The 17349-nt window shown below is 44.3% G+C and overlaps 1 protein-coding gene across 8 annotated transcripts in view; it reads left to right on the top strand.

Annotated features, from left to right (window-relative positions):
• The first annotated feature begins 7885 nt into the window (after positions 1–7885).
• The window catches only part of ACTN1 (actinin alpha 1), a 130742-nt gene continuing 121278 nt past the window's right edge, over positions 7886–17349 (top strand). For 7 of the 8 annotated variants that reach the window (XM_073348446.2, XM_073348444.2, XM_078853315.1 and 4 more), the window contains exon 1: positions 7886–8220. In XM_073348446.2, the coding sequence (XP_073204547.1) occupies positions 8116–8220 (105 nt within the window). In that variant the 5' untranslated portion in view covers positions 7886–8115. Of the gene's footprint in view, positions 8221–13200; positions 13521–17349 lie in introns of those variants that run through there. The other variant, XM_078853314.1, reaches the window with a different exon arrangement.

The raw sequence follows: 17349 nt of genomic DNA, 5'->3' as shown, positions 1-17349 counted from the left end.
CTATCAGCAATGGGTCAAGGGTTTATAAATGTACAAGCTGCAGGGGATGGCTTAGAGGTCTAGCTCTCTGGTTTCTATACACTTAGGTGTGGTTTACTGTTGCCCTGCCCTTTGTGGAGTCATTTACAACAATGCAAAGTGAGTCCAGTGTTTACATCCACTTGGCAGCAGCGTAAATGCCTATGTACAGTGCAGGGCAATGATCAGCCTGGCCTTTGGGTCCTGGTTCAGTGCTAACTTAAACTGGTTTTACACCACTGTGGCTTCAATTGTCTTAGGCCTTGTCTACACTGGGGATTGCAGTGACCAGCCACCGTTGCAGCTAAACCAGTACAAACTCCTAGTGGAGACAGGGTGAATGACTGCATCACTAGTGCAGCTTGCCAGGTTCAAGTAGGGGTAAATTTTTACAGGTGTAAATCATGCCTATAGCAGCTGCCTGCCTACAATAGGGTCTTCACTGTTGCAGTTACACTCGTGATTAGTCACCAATGGCTGAAATTCCTTGTGTAGACAAGGCCTTGTTCCTCATTTACTGTGTGACAGAACAATTGGACCCTTAAATACCCAGTAAATCTAGGGAGGGTCAGTTAAACCCTTTATTCTTCCAATAGGGAGTTCACTGCAGTTTATTGCAGAAAAGGTATTTGGATGAGCCCTTAGAAACTAGACTTCCATCTGATTGTTGGCATTAACTACTTTTCTTTGTGAGCAGAGGCTTTTGACCTGTGGCCAAAACTTCCCCCTCCCTCCACTCTTATGGAGAATGCTGCTACCTCTACCCTGAAAATGGCTGTATGTCAGTGGTGCTGTGTATACCTACTTTGTAAAGTGCTTTGGGCTCCTTTGATATGAAAGATGCTGTGTTGTTTTCAATATTGTATATATCTGAATAAATGTAAAGTATTATCGCTTTTATGCACCTGAGAGACAAGGTAGGTGAGGTAATATCTTTTATTGGACCAACTTCTGTTGGTGAGACAACCTTTCAAGTTACAAAGAGCTCTTTTTCCTATATGCCCCTGAGGCATACAAGCTGCAAAGGGCTTCTTGTGAGATTTGCTCTAAAGCCCTAGGACAAAAGGCAAGTGCTATTTGAATAGGGTTTTGAATGTCCTTATGGATCAACAAAGCACACCTGCCAAGCAGACAGGCATCCTTACAAAAAAATCTGAATGCCCCTGGGCAGGCCCCCTATGGGTGGCTCCCCAGGAGAGTGAGCTACTCATTGCTAGTATTCTGAGCAAAAGCAGAATGAGCAGCAAGGAATTCCCCAAAATACCCACATGCCCTTGGCTTAGCTTCCTTCTTTTGTCTGATGCAGCCCAAAGAACAGGGTGTGACCCAGCCCTTCTCATGGGACGGCTCTGCCCACAGCACTGAAAAAAAAACTGCTCACTTCACTGGCCTGAGAAGGTTTCACAGCCTAGGGGGCCGGGGCTGTATTCAGCCCCTGCAGGATGGGAGTAACTCCCATGGAAGTCAACGGCAGTTATCTGTGTCTTGTGTGCTGAGACAGTAGGGCTGTGGGGGCACAAATGAAAACAGAATAAAGCTCTCTCTCATGTCAGGTTTCAGAGGGGTAGACGTGTTAGTCTGTGTCAGCAAAAACAAGGAAGAGTCCTTGTGGCACCTTAGAGACTAAACAATTTATTTGGGCATAAGCTTTGGTGGGCTAGAACCCACTTCATCAGATGCATGGAGTGGAAAATACAGGAGCAGGTATAAATACATGAAAAGATGTAAATTGCCTTACCAAGGAACTATACACCACACAAAAAAAACACCAACCAAACCCTGCCACAAACCCCGGTGCCAACTCTGTCCACATATCTATTCAAGGGACACCATCATCTGTCCACATATCTATTCAAGGGACACCATCATAGGACCTAACCACATCAGCCACACCAGGGGCTCGTTCACCTGCACATCTACCAATGTGATATATGCCATCATGTGCAAGCAGTGCCCCTCTGCCATGTACATTGGCCAAACCAGACAGTCTCTATGCAAAAGAATAAATGGACACAAATCTGACAGGAATTATAGCATTCAAATTATAGCATTCAACCAGTAGGAGAACACTTCAATCTCCCTGGTCACTCAATAACAGACCTAAAAGTGGCAATTCTTCAACCAAAAAATTTCAGAAACAGACTCCAACGTGAAACTGCAGAACTGGAATTAATTTGCAATCTGGACACCTGTATTTTCCACTCCATGCATCTGATGAAGTGGGTTCTTGCCCATGAAAACTTATGCCCAAATACATTTGTTAGTCTCTAAGGTGCCATAAGGACTCCTCATTGTTTTTTCTCTCATGTCAGGCTCTTTGGGTGATCCCCTCTAATCTCATAAAATGGGCAGGGTTCACCCTGGATTACTACTTGGGGTGGTTGGGACTGAGCTCTCATCCACCATTTATCATCTGCCACAATAGGAAGGTGTCTGTAGGCAAAAACCACAGCCTACAAGTCCTCTACAATGCATGCTCATTGAAAGAATTTGTAGGGCTGCTGACCTGTCTCCTCTGCCAGCCCTGTGGCAGGACGCGACAGGGGTAAGAGGACTGAGGCTGGGACCACAACTGGGGGCGGGAGCAGAGCCCTGTGCGCAGGTCCCGAGGCAGACGGGACCCTACGTGTGGGTCCTGCAGCAGTCATGCGTGGGACCAGGCAGCAGAGTCCCAGGCAGGGGTCCGGCAGCAGCCTGGGTGCAGGGCCAACAGCCGGGACCCCACACAATAACTGGGGGTGCTGCAGCACTCCCCACACTCCTAGTTCCCACGCCTCTGCCAGTAATGATCAAACACCACACCCCAACTCTGTTCAGGCCCTTCCTTCAGTGCACAGTTTACTCTGCAAGCACAAAACTTAGAAAGTGACACAAACAAAGCTGTTCCCCTGACAAGGCAGGCTGCAGGGGCCTCCAGGCCTTTCCCCTTGAATCATTCCCCCCCACCTCCAGGACCCAACCACATATAACTACTTACAGCCCTCCTTCAGTTAAAGTCTTTCAGCCCTTTATAGGAATCAGCTGACCCCTAGCCCAACCTGATAATCCCCTCTACCAGGCCCAAATACCTGTCCTTAAAGAGGTTCTGCCTCCAAACAGAGCTGACTGGCTCCAGGACACTAAAAGGGCAGACTCCCCTGTTACAGTATTGTACCGAGGTAGAAGATGGAACAGAGATGGGAGAGGTCATCTATAAGCAGGGTTAGACAAGACAGGGTTTGTCACATAAGGACCTGGCAGTCTAAGGAGACAAGACAGCACTGAGTCATTGAGAAATCAAGTACCTGTCCAAGGGGCTAGGAGTACAAAATCAAGGGGTCCATCAGGGTTCGGGGCGGGGAGGAGGGAGAATCTGTTTGAGGCGTGAATGTCAAGGAATTGCGGGTTGGGGGCTTGAAAGCAAGAATCTGCAGAGAGGATACTGGTATTTTAGGCCTCAACTATTTTGTTAGATCTGGGCTACTTCAGTCTTAATTCACTCTTATTTTAGGTCAGGTAGTCCATCTCCAGCTATTGCAGCAATGGATTAAATGGATGGGATCTCTAATATATTATTTTATTAATGATACAACTGATTTTTATAATATTACAAGTATTTGTAAGGCACCACATCACAGTGACATCTAGGTACACTCTGCACCAGTTAAAAAGAACCAAGCAACATAATGAGAATGGAGAACATATACTCTGTTTCAGAGGAACAGCCGTGTTAGTCTGTATTCGCAAAAAGAAAAGGAGTACTTGTGGCACCTTAGAGACTAACCAATTTATTTGAGCATGAGCTTTCGAGCTGTAGCTCACGAAAGCTCATGCTCAAATAAATTGGTTAGTCTCTAAGGTGCCACAAGTACTCCTTTTCTTTTTGCATATACTCTGTGACCCTCTGCAGCAACTAACTTTGTGCTCACAGAGAGCAGACAGCATCCAGAAGATTAAATGTCTGGGATATTAACTGCAAGTTTTAGGGATCAAACCTATGAGGTGGTGAGTGCCTCCTGGAAGATGTGGAGTGCCCTCAACTCATTAATTTCAGCAGGAGATGAGGGCTCCCAGCAACATCTGGGAGGTATGTGGTACAGCGACACCATCTGGGAGGTACTGGGCCATTAAATGTGGGAAGGAAATAAAATCAGGGCCTGAGGATATTCAAATACAAAGCAAGTCTGTTTGTTTGAAAACACTGTATTGATCTCATCTCAAGGAATGTTTTAGAACCTGTTTTTTGTTTCCCCAGGTCTCAGTGAGTCAAACATCCTAAGGTTGGAAATCCTGAGCTGATAAGAGAGGAATAATTAAAAGGTGAATATTACATGGTATTTGTATGGTCTTTAATCCATCCTGTGATATCCTAAAGATGTACATAGTCTCAAAGATAAGTGATGCAAAATGACTTGCAGCTGAGACAGCAGAACAGCATGTTACCAAACATTCATCAAATGTTTATGGAAAATAAATGTAAATGTATTGATAAATTGAATTTCTTTTTGGGGCCTTCTCTGTTGAAGTCCTGATGATTCCCCTATTTTTTCCCAATTTAACCCTGCATTTTGAACTTTAGAGCTTCAAAAAACTGTCACCACCGTCATCTTCCTTCCTACTGAGCTCAACAATCTCTCTACAATATCACCTGACATTTTATAACATTTCTTTCATTTCTGAAACATTTTGGTCAAGATTTTTTAAAATGCCTTATAATTTTGGATGCCTTGGTTCTGGGTTGTCCAGCCTGAGGCACCTTGAAGGGGCCTGATTTGGAAAGTGCTAAGTAAGCAGCCTCTGAACATCAGGCTTCTTTAATGTGCCTCTAGCTGGGCACCCAAAAACTGAGGCACCACAAATCACTGGTCATGTCTGAAAATCTTGGACGTTATGCACCACAAATACAAAGGTGATTTTATCTTCCACTGAAATGCAGCTGATTCTGGGGTGGAACATGACAACTGTTAAATAGTACAGAACAACTCTATAATTATTATTTATGGGTTTATAATGTCCAAATGTGTGCTACATGCCTTGGAGTGCTGATAAAAAGTTGAGGCCCAAAGAGCTTATATCTAATATACCCTGCACAGCAGTTTAAGACAAGCGGTGAAGAAGACTATAGCCAATTCAAACTTCAGAGAGAATTTTAAAAAGGCAAAGAGTCATTACCTCATATCTGGCAGATAATTGCAATTTCCTGTGCTGTAGTTATTTCATTTGAAAAATATGACTCATAACGTACTTTACAATTACCTAGTGCTTTCTCATTTTAGATCTCAAAGCATTTTACAAAAATGGGTAAGTATTATTATCCCCCATTTTACAGGTGGCCTTTATACAGAGATCTGAACTAATGTGTCTGAGAATCACCATGGTCTCTAGCAGATCGGAGCTGGGTCTGCTCTGAGCTCTATCATGTGTGTTCAATATAACGGTTCATGTGTCACATACTCTCTATTCCTTAAGCAATCTGAAAACTGGACTTGTGTATACTCTCCCTGGGCCAGGGTTGTATTTTGCAAAAAGAACGAGGAGGACTTGTGGCACCTTAGAGACTAACAAATATATTTGACCATAAGCTTTCGTGAGTAGCAGCCATGTTAGTCTGTATCCGCAAAACGAAAAGGAATACTTGTGTGTAATGCCTGTGGGGGAGCTATTTTAACAAGAACTGGGAATTTCCTTTCAGTTTCACAAAGTAGCCTTGGCTAGCTCAAAGATGGTTGCGGAAAATATTTGCTGTTGCCATGTTTTTTCTTCGTCCGCTTCATTGACAGAGAATCATGTCAAGTTCTCAAACAGCAGCAGCTTCTTAAATATTTTACTCTGCCTGTCTTTGAAAAACTACCTCTTGCTGGATGATCCAAGTTCCAAATCTATCGGGGTTTAAAGTATTCTAGTGTAGTGTGATTTTGTTGGATAGAGAGAAGGACACCAAGAAACACTGAACACTTGTAAAAAAAAAATATTTTTAAAAGAACAAATTTCAGGCTTTTCATTACTTACTTTGAGCAAAATTATCAGAAAATGCTCCAGCTGATGAAATTTAACCCTAAAAATGTGAAAGCATGAGAACTTTGGTTTATTTTATTTACAATAATATAATGGGAGTGTGGTAGCAACATTAGCTACGGCGAAGCTATTGCTGCTCCATAATAAAACAACATATAACTGTAGAGCCAAGGATCCTGGTCCTTCAGCTCCAAAAACATAGGCCTCCAAACACTTGTGGTTAAATGAAAATCTCTATTAACTATCAGATAGACAAACACCATTATGTTCTTTCTGGGCTCCAGCCAGCCAAGGGGGCAATCACCCTGTTCCACCTTGGTTGATCCTTGTGGTCATACAGAGCTCTACTGACTTCATTGGGGTTCTGTGAAGATGCAGGGGTCTATCTAGGCAGACCCTATTATAGGATCAGAGCCATAGCTCCAATTCAGCAAAACACTTATCTATGCACTAACCTTTAAGCATGTTCCTGAGTGCTTTAATTTTGGTTTGGAAAGTTTCCAGACTTACTCTGAAGGAATTTACTCAGAATTACTTAGGGAATGTTTTTGGAAACTCTGAAGAAAATTTGTACAGCACTCTATAGCTTAAGGCCCCAGTTCTGGGACACACATGGGCTTAACTTCAAGCATGTGACGCGTCCCACTGAACTCAATGAGGCGATTGGCATGCATAAAGTTAAGCATGTGCATAAGGATTTGGAGGATCTGAGCCAGAAAATTACTGTAGCTTTAAGTTTTTAAGGTGAGTGTTTCTTTGTCTCCCTCTGGCTTAATATGCATTTTACTCTCCTCTTCAAACTTTCAATATAATTTGAATTCTAACCAATAAACTTTCCACTATAAAGTTTGCAACCCAAACATTGTAGCACAGTGCTAGTGGAATCAGGAAATGAAATAACTGGAAACATTGTAACTGACTGTCCAACTTGACAGATATGCACAGACTCCGGCTTCTATCCTGTGAATTCGTACACATGCTTAACTTTCCATTCCTCCCATTAAATTTAAGGAGACTACAGACATGTCAGGTATATGTATATAAAGATTTGCAGGATCCTGGCTTAAATAAAGTGCATTCCCACTGACAAGTCAATAAGATGTTTAACATTTTTTTCAGTTTTTAATAAGGTGTTTTTCTAGTAATCCAGGTAAGGACTGTTTGTTTGAATATTGTATATTGTCAACCTGACAATGTTTCTTTCACACTGACCTGCATATTGTAGAAGCTTAGTCGCAGGCTATTAGAAAGACAAGGTGGGTGAGGTAATATAACAAAAGTTGATAAATGATATTATCTCACCCACCTTGTCCCCCTATCAAACATAATAAGCAGATATACTTTGTTGTTGTTTCAGAGTAGCAGCCGTGTTAGTCTGTATTCGCAAAAGGAAAAGGAGTACTTGTGGCACCTTAGAGACTAACCAATTTATTTGAGCATGAGCTTTCGTGAGCTACAGCTCACTTCATGCATCCGATGAAGTGAGCTGTAGCTCACGAAAGCTTATGCTCATATAAATTGGTTAGTCTCTAAGGTGCCACAAGTCCTCCTTTTCTTTTTGTTGTTGTTGTTGCATTTTTTGCATTGCGCGACAGGTAGCTCACTATATTCCGTCTGTTCAGTAGCTCCTGATATTACTATAAACCCCCAAGGTAAGGGGAGACGTCACCAAACTGAGTCCACCGCAGATTAAACTCAGATGTCACATGAGTAAGGGGGGAGGAGGGAGCTTAAATCAACCTATAGCAACCGCTGGAAGCCCTGAGTGACACAAGGGGGCCTCAATGAGAGCGATGGTAGCCTCGGAAAATGGACTTCTGGCAACTCCACCTAGCCAATGAGATTAACTAGGAGGCAGGGCTCTTTCCCCCGCCGCCCCCTTCCCTTCTGTGCGTGCGAAGACTAGGTTGCGCTCTGGTGTAAGCGGAGCTGCTGCGCGCCGCTACCTCCCCCCCGTCTCTCTCTCTCTCTGTCTGCGCTCCGCTCCGCTCCGCTCCAGCTGTCCTTCAGCAGGGCGCTCTCGAGACCGCCGGGGAGCGCGAGCTGTGGCGGCAGCAGCCGGGGAGGAAAAACAAAAGCAGACCGAAGGGGACACGCACAGCCATGGATTACTATGACTCTCAGCAAACCAATGACTACATGCAGCCGGAGGAGGACTGGGACAGGGACATGCTTTTGGATCCAGCTTGGGAAAAACAGCAGAGAAAGGTAAATTCTCCCCCCCCCTTTCACCCTCACCTTACCCCTTTCTTCCCCCCCCCCCGCATCCTAGTAAAGATCCTGGAGCCGGGGGGTGGGGGGGGGAGAGATATTAGTAGAGGCTGCAGTAGCTCCATTAGAGAGGAGTGTTGTGTTACAGGCATTTAGCAGGATGGGGGTGGGGGAAAGGTTTCCTTGGATTTGCTGGAGATTAGTTGTATTGGGGCTCTGTGTGGCTACCTGCGCACGTTCAGTCCCTCCCTGTTTAACGCTGGGGTATTTTCCACGTTTGCTGAGGGTCCAGGGCAGAGAGCTGGTCTGATTGATAGCTGGGAGGTTTCCTGTTGGCAGCCGGATCCCTGCATCACCCTCTCGTTTTATTTAATTAAATAATGGAGCCTCGTGTGAAGAAGGGGGTTGGGGGTGGGACGAGCTGCAACATCAACCTAATTATGGATTTGTATATGCATAGCCGCCTCTCTCCTCCTCCCTCCGATTTTCCCCATATGGTCAGAGGTTGCAATGGACCCAGCTCTGCACAGGACCTGTTGAGATGCAGAGCTCGAATAATGTAGCAAATAGCGCGCCCCACGCCTCTCCTTTAATTCGGTCTAGAACAGTGATTTTAACTGAGTTTAAACCAAGGTGTTATCCGGTGGCTCACAGATCCCCGTGGAAACAGCGTTTGGAGATTGTGTATTAATCGCCTATGGAGGGCTTGTGTGATTTAAAGAAACAACGTGTAACGGGCACACAGGCGGTTGTCTTTCCTACCTGTGTGTGAGGGAGGTGGGTGGGCGCTGAAGTAGTGCGACCTATGAGGGGGGTGGGTAAGCAAAGAAATGGGGCCGTTTTATCGCCCAATGTAGCAGCGCAGAAGTTCCTTTCCCCCCCTAAAGCAACAGATGTTTCCCCTGTCAGCGCCAGGAGCCATGCAGACGGGAGCCCTAGCTCCCTCCCCTCACATTTCGCAATGCAATTTACCAGGCAACAAACACTCCTCACTTTCTGGGGTTTTTTTGATAGCGATGCTGTGCGTGCTATTAGGGGCCGCCTAGCTGCTCCTCAGGAAGCTGTTGAAGAGCTGATTTGGGCGGCTGGTGGTGCCCTGGGGGAAGGGAGGACTGTGCAGGTACATGTCTGTTTGCTACGAAGTGTCACTCCCATTGCAAAGCTCTGCACACGTCTGCGTTGCCCCCAGAGGACAGTGGCACACAAAGGAACGCTCTCTTTGGAGGCAGCAGACGCTGATTAAGGAGGAAATCAGAATGTGAATGTAAAATTGGCTTGTTCCCCAGGGTGCAGGCTCCTTCAGCTGCAGATGACCTTTGTAGGCTAGACTTGTTTCCCTGTATAGTGGGGAGGCAGGAGCACTACAGCTATTCAGGAGATCAGATTGACTGACTGACTGACTAGCAATCTGTTGTTAGTAAATTACCTTTTCCATTCCCACCACCTTATTCTCCCTTTTTGAATGGTCCCCAATTCCATGTGCTCACAAGCAGGATGATAGCTCGCTTCTCATTTGAGTGGTGTGGTTTAGGGTTGGGCTTGTGCAGAATTTATGTCCAAAAATGGTAACATTCATCCCTTTTTTAAACTGGGGTGGGGTGGGGTGGGGGGGAGTTTAGGAGGAGTTCTAGCTGCTGCTTTTTCTTTTTGTCTAAGCCAGTGGCATCCTGTATTAGATCACTGGAATCCTAATCCTTGAAACATTTCCCTTTTAGTCACTTCATCAGACAATAAAAAAAATATATATATTTTCTTTAAAAAGAAGCATGGCAGGGCACCTCCTACAACTGTCAAGTCACTAGAGTGAATCACTTGTTAATTTTACGCTTGCAGTTTGTATCACATCTTGCCATGCCTGAATTCTGAATAGAAAATGGAACTACTTTCTTGTCACACATAGTGGATATAGGTAGGGCCCTACCAAATTCATTTTGGTCCATTTCATGATCATAGGATTTTTAAAATAATAAATTTAGTGATTTCATCTATTTAAATCTGAAATTTTATGGTGTTGAAATTGTAGAGGTCCTGACCCAAAAAGGAATTGTGGGAGGTGGGGATCACAAGGTTATTGTAGAGGGGGTTGTGGTACTGCTACCCTTACTTATAAAATCATGAGTGGTATAGAGAAAGTAAATAAGGAAGTGTTATTTACTCCTTCTCATAATACAAGAACAAGGGGCCACCAAATGACATTAATAGGTAACAAACACAAGAAAGTATTTTTTTCACGCAACCCACTGTCAGCCTCTGGAACCCCTTGCCAGAGGGTGTTGTGAAGGCCAATACTATAAAGGGTTCAAAAGGGAGCTAGACTGATTCATGGAAGATAGATCCATCAATGGCTATTAGCCAGGATGGGCAGGAATGGTGTCCCTAGCCTCTGTTTGCCAGAAGCTGGGGTTGGGTGACAGGGCATGGATCACTTGATGATAACCTACCTGTTCATTCCCTTTGGGGCAGGATACTGGGCTTGATGGACCTTTGGTCTGACCCAGTATGGCCGTTCTTTCGTACTTCTGCCTTGCTGCTGGCCGTGGCGCTGCCTTCAGAGCTGGGCAGCTGGAGAGTGGCGGCTGCTGGCCAGGAGCCCACCTCTGAAGGCAGAGCTGCTGCCAGCAGCAGTGCAGAAGTAAGATTGGCATGGTATGGTATTGCCACCTTTACTGCTGCACTGACTCCCTCAGTCAGAAGCCGCCACTCTCCAGCCGCCCAGCTCTGAAGGCAGCAGCACAGAAGTCAGGGTGGCAATACCATACCATGCCATCCTTACTTCTGCGCTGCTGCTGGCAGGGCACCGCTTTCAGAGCTGGGTGCCCAGCCACCAGCCACTGCTCTCTGGTCACCAGGCTCAGAAGGCAGCAGTGCAGAAGTAAGGGTGGCAATACCATAACCCCCTAAAATAACCTTGTGACTGCCCCCCCCTGCAATCCCTTTTTGGGTCAGGACCCCCAATTTGAGAAACCAGATTGCCTTATGAAATCTTTCAAATCCTGCCAACTACAACGACTGGAAAGGTTTTCAACAATCAGTCTGTATTCTGTATGAACAGGTGGTCCATATTTATCTCTTCCTGGTTGTCTCCGACTGCTATATCCACGGCCTCCACCACCCCCACTGCAGCTGCTGTAGCTGCTGCATCCTGGCGGGGGCCCTGGGCATGCTCCACTATCACCCGCTCCCTGCACAGGTCTTTGCCATTCAGTTCGTAAACGGCATCGTCGTGGGAGTCCTTGAACTCCACAAACCCATAGCCGTTCTTGAGATTGACCTTGAACAGGCGGCCATAGCTGCTAAAGAAGTGCTGGATGTCCTCTTCCTGGACATGGTAGCTGAGGCACCTGATGTAGATGTGCAGCATCTCCGCAGGGCTGAGGGGTGGCAGGACGAGGAGAGTTCGGTGCTGCAGAGCCCGCACCGCACTGTCCCAGAAGCGTGGCCTGCTCCACAGCACAATTTGAGAATAGACATCCCTGCTCCCAGATAGCCATTCTCAGTAGTGCTCTATAGCAGTGGGTCTCAACCTTTCCAGACTACTGTACCCCTTTCATGAGTCTAGTTTGTCTTGTGTACCCTCAAGTTTCACCTCACTTAAAAACTACTTGCTTACAAAATCAGACATAAAAGTACAAAGTGTCATAGGAGGCTATTACTGAAAAATTGCTTGCTTTATCATTTTTACCATATAATTATAAAATCAATTGGAATATAAATATTGTATTTACTTTTCAGTGTATAGTATACAGAGCCATATAAACAAGTCATTGTATGAAATTTTAGTTTGTACTCACTGTGTTCTTTATGTAGCCTGCTGTAAAACTAGGTAAATATCTAGATGAGTTGATGTACCCCGTGGAATACCTCTGTGTGCCCTCAACATACCCATGGTTGAAAACCACTGTTGTATAGACCAAACTAGGCCCTGGGTGGTAACTCTGCAATCCCATTGTCTTCAGTGGATTTGCACAGTTGTAACTAATTGAAACTTTGTAAACAGTTCTGTTGACACACAAAAGGACTAGAATCTCTTTGTTGCGCTGGCTCAGCAGAGCGAACGCAGGACTAAAAAGTAGTAAGAATTTAGATCTGCTGATTTTAAGTAACTGACTCTGAATGCTGAGCAGATCTGCACCCAGTGTGCAAGGAGATATTTGTACAAAGTTAGTTTTCAGGTAGTTTCCACACGTTCCGTGTGCTTGTATTTCTCCTTCTGTACAAAGAGATTGATGTAGTGTTCCTCATAGGTGAGTAGTGAAATTGGGATTAATGTCTCCTATAAATCACTTTGAGATCTGTGGAGGAAAAGCCTCTAGAAGTCCTTATGAATGATTATAGGCATTTTAAACCTGATAGCTGGAAGATGCCTCCGTTCCCTCACATCATCTTATCCTCTCATTTCCGACTCCATTGAGTAACTAACTCCCTGCAGGAGCTTGCTAGGTGAGGAGCAGGAAGTTGTCAGTTTAGAATTCAGGGGGCACTGCCACTGCTTGGAAAAACCAGCTTTTCCAGCTGTATTGCTTTTCCGTAAGAGGCTTTTGGGGATGTCATGTTTTCAGAAGGGTTTTTAAGAGGCTTTCAAGAGCTCATCCCAGCAGTGATATTCACTTAAGGGGTGGAAAATAATGAACAGAACGAATTCTGCTCAATCTGACTTTTAATAAGCTTCTGCAGCGCCCATTTGTACAACAGCAGGGGTCTCTTGGGGATTAAAGCTCTTGGTGAAATCTTTCAGTTAGAAGAAATTACCATCTATTATACTCTTACCCATTATTCTCAAGAAAATACAGGAAATGGGCTTCCCAAAACACTTGCTAAGGCCTAACAGACTGATACTACTGCTTCTCTGTTACCCAGTGAAACTTTTTGAAAGTCACTGTCAGAAGATCACTCTCAAAATGCTCTCATCACTGCAGGCTGTTGGGAAATCTATATAGTCTTGTAAAATGTGCCAATTATTGCCTTTCTGTGGGCATTTACTAGTTTTGAAATACTGGCCAATTTGTTGTTACAATTGTAAAAGCCGCTGTGAAATAGAACTTCACAGCCCACAAGAATTTCTGCCTCTTTATCAGAAAAATCCTGAGGCCTTGATCCAGCTCCATAGGTCAATGAAGAGACGCCCGCTGACTTCAGTGAGGGCTAGATCAGGCCCTGAGTGAATAGATGAGCTCCCTGCAGATCAGCAAGCTTGGGCTTCATCTGACTGGTGATGGAAGAAAGTCCGCAGCTGAAGACAAGCAATCCCCAGTGAGAACACCAGCCCCTGAGGATGCAGTGGCAGTTAAAGCTAAAAGGTTTGTGGGGCCAGTGACTCTTGCGGTGCCTCCATCCGAAATACCATAGATCTGAGTCTTAGAGATGCTGAGCACTTGGCATCTCTGAAAATCAGGCTCATGTTTTTTCAAATGGTTCCCTCTAATTTCAGACACTGGTCATTGTCTGTAAGCGACTTGTCCAAGGTTGCATAACCTAGAGAAGAAAAATCTTCTGATTCCCAGCCCGGTATGCTAATGGCGATACAGTGCTCCCTGTCTGACCAGACAGCTGCCATCTTGACAATATGAAGCAGAGTAGGGTGAAGAATCCATTTGTAACTAGTGAACAGAAATTAAAAACCAACAGAAGTTGTATTTTTGTCTACTGTTAAGGGGTTACATTAACATTATTTAAAAATATTGATTCAATGTAAATGATTCAAACACTTCATTTTTATTAAAAAAAAAAAAATAGCATTGCCTGTTTTCTCCAGTCCCATTACCACACAGGACTGCCTACTAGGAAACTGCAATAGAATGCACTTCTTGCTGAGAAATCTTAAACCATTCCGATTTTTGGAATTGGTGGAACAGTGACAGCAGTAGCTAAACTGTGCTGAACACTTCCTGTTTATAGGTAAATATTGACTAAATACGGTATCTATAAATCACTGAAATTATCTGTTAGAAATGGCACCATCCCATGATAATCCTCTGAGTCTAGCAAGCAGTGTATAATATGCCATATGTAAAGATAGTTATGAACATAAATGATGGTTTGTATGGCCAGAAAGCTCTGGAATGGGTGCTGTCTGCCTGACTCTCCGTTCCATTCAGTCCAATGGATTGAACCACAGAAGTTGGTTCAATAAAATATATTACATCACCCACCTTATCATTTATTAGTTCTTTAAAGACGTTTAACTAAAAAGCATCCCTGAAGTATTGCTGCAAACAATGGCTAAATCACTGGCTTTGTAAGGCAATTCATTGTAGAGCAGTGGGAGGTGGCTCACTTTCTCTCTCTGTTCATTTTTTTTTTTACCAAGAACATTATTATTCATTGTAACTTCTTTATATTGTGAGATGAGTGAGGCATCTGGGCTTTGTAGTGACTTTTTCATCCACACAGCAGCTTGTTAGTGGAAGAACTAAGGAGGAGGTGGGGATGGACAGGAAAATGGTCTGTGTGCAGATTTGTGAGGGATGTTACAGAAGTGTGGACAGCAATTGGAAAAACACAAGATTTAATGTACTGGGTCAAACCATCTGTCCATCTACTCTGAGATCCATCCTACTAACCCCTTACAGGAGGGGGGGAAACACCCAAAAGGAAGCAAGCTATTAGCCCAGCGGTGTGAATGTATGGTTCTGGGGAATTCCTTGACTGTTTCAGGCAACCAGTTTAAATTCTTGGGTCTGTGATTTGGTTATCACTATCTTACTGTACAGAACTACACAAGGCAAAGGTGATACCATTAACCAGCCTCCCTAACCTCATTACTGATTTTCAGAGTGTAACTTGGTATGTATTTTGTGCTTACTGCTAACCCAATAAGTGGGGAAATTTGAACAGAAACTGTCCAGAAAGTTGTATAAACACTTTTTTTTAGGCTGTGTAGTGAGAATTGGTCGTCTTCTTTTTTTAAAAAATGGCATGTTTTGAGATGGCCTTGTCCTGATTCAGAAATTAAATGTAGCTAAATTACAGGTTTGGGAGTATGGGTCTAACGATGTTATTAAAATACCTAGGATTGGAAGAGCAGCTGGCTCAGATTAAAATGACATCTATTGTGTCTTAATTAGAGCGCGCACACTCTTTTTTTTTTTTTTTGGCCATTAGATCACCATAATAAAAATGCAGTAATGTATCCTGGAGGGTGGGGGTGGTTGTGCAGCTATTTTTGTCCTAGGCACTTTGCTCTTGAACTAGTGCTTCACTGCATGCGATATACAATTCCACAGCCTCACGTGTAATACATTTTATATACTAGAGGTTGTAAGCCATCTTCACCAATGGGGATGTAGGATTGTGTACTGCTCATTGCAATATCTTTGGAATCCACCCATGAAATTGGACTGGAGTCCTCCTGGTTGGTGGCACAAGTTTGGTGATAGGGACAGCAAAAGCTAACACAGCTTTGCTTAAGAAGGCTTGGGCGCTGTCACTACATTGCAGCTAATTTTATTTTATAGCATTGTCTGTGAAGTCCTGTGCCTGTGGTTTATCACTGTTGTGTCTAACACTTAGGACATTCTCTGGAGTTTGGTTGCATTGCTATGAGACAGCTTGCTCTATCTGAAATTAGACTGGAGAAAGGGATGGAGACGCTACCTTAGGAAACACTTTATGAAGTCTTCCTAAGGTGCCTATCAGAGCCACGAAAAGGCCGAGTTGTCTCTGGCCCATAGGCCTAGTGGTTGTGTTGCTGTTTTTAAAAAAATTATCTCATAAGGGCCAAGCACCAATTTTGGAGGGGGGAGGGATCTCCACTGTAGTTACTTAAAAACTTTGTCATGTGGGTATGTTAGGAAAAAATCCACCATAGCCTCTCCCACCTCAAGACAGGGAAATAAGTACTCACCTGCCCCCACCAAAATACAGGGCATTTAATAAAAGGCCTGAATTTGTGTATGTGTGTAAAATAAATATATAAAATGCAAGAGTGTTTCTTCCCCCCCCCCCCCCCCCCTTAAAAATTGCCAAATGTGAGCTTTGGGAGAGGGAGTGACTTTCATGAAGAATGCCCACCTCCAGGATTTCAGTGCTGGAGACAGATATCCAGAGCCTTGATCAATTTTGTAGATGGGGAGAGGATGATTTGTGAGCCTTGACTATTCACCATGGGGCCTCCAATCTGAGAGTAGCCATCACTCAAATGTCAAGTCCAGTTAACCTTCTCAGGGATACTTCCAACTGCATTTTGTCCTCTTGAAGCAAGATTGACTGACTCATCCTGAAAGGAACCTGTTGGTGACTGTGGGGAATCTCTTGAATGGGGGGTTCAGAGTGGGGAGAAATGGAAGGGACTCCTTGGGACTCTAAGCAACAAACTGTATTAACTGAGTGAAACCGCAAGCATTAATAAGATTAGCAAAGAGCTAGCTAGCTTCCTGTTTCTCTACTGCTGTCTTTTTTTTTTTTTTTTTTCCTTCCCTTCCCCTTCATTATAACAGAACCCAGCCATAGGATGTTTGTGGTGTGGCCTGGAGCCAGACAAGCCTCTTCGCTCCCTATTAGGCAATAAAACAGCACTTCTTTTTTTTTCCCTTTTCCTTTTTCTTTCCATGTTAATTTCCCATTCTTTTTATCTTTCCTGCCATACTGGTAATGGACATGTGACTGGATGGGCTATGACTACTGTAAGCAAGCTCTTCCAGGGCTGTACCAGTGTTACCACTGCCTCACACCTCAGTGGTGTATGGACTCAAATCTGTCTGCCTTATGTCTTTCCTCATTTCTTCTTCTTCTCCTGCTTGCCATCTCCTGTTCTTTCTCTCTCTGTCCCAATCTCTCACGCATGCCTGGAAGTACTGAGAGCTGAATTCAAGAAGGTTTTATGATTGCAAATCCAGGTCCTACGATTGTGTTGCACCCCCTTACCTGAAAATATTGCCAAGTGTGATGAAAAACATTGAAATGCAACTGCCTTCTGGGTGGGAGGCAGTAGCCAACCAGTGACTACAGTTTGCTGCATAGCTGGGGTGGGGCAAGAAGAATTCTGGCTGAGATGCCTTCTCTGATGGTATGTTGGTGTCTTCTGTCCCCCTAGGGCCTGACTTTTACAGGTACTGATCATCCACAACTCCCGCTGAAGTCAATGGGAGCTGCAGTTGTTCAGCATCTCTGGAAAACCAGGCCCAGAAA

This window comes from Lepidochelys kempii, chromosome 6 (genome assembly GCF_965140285.1).
Source record: "Lepidochelys kempii isolate rLepKem1 chromosome 6, rLepKem1.hap1, whole genome shotgun sequence".
NCBI lineage: Eukaryota > Metazoa > Chordata > Testudines > Cheloniidae > Lepidochelys > Lepidochelys kempii.
The sequence above is the reverse complement of the archived record's forward strand: the minus strand, read 5'-3'. Positions and strand labels throughout refer to the sequence as shown.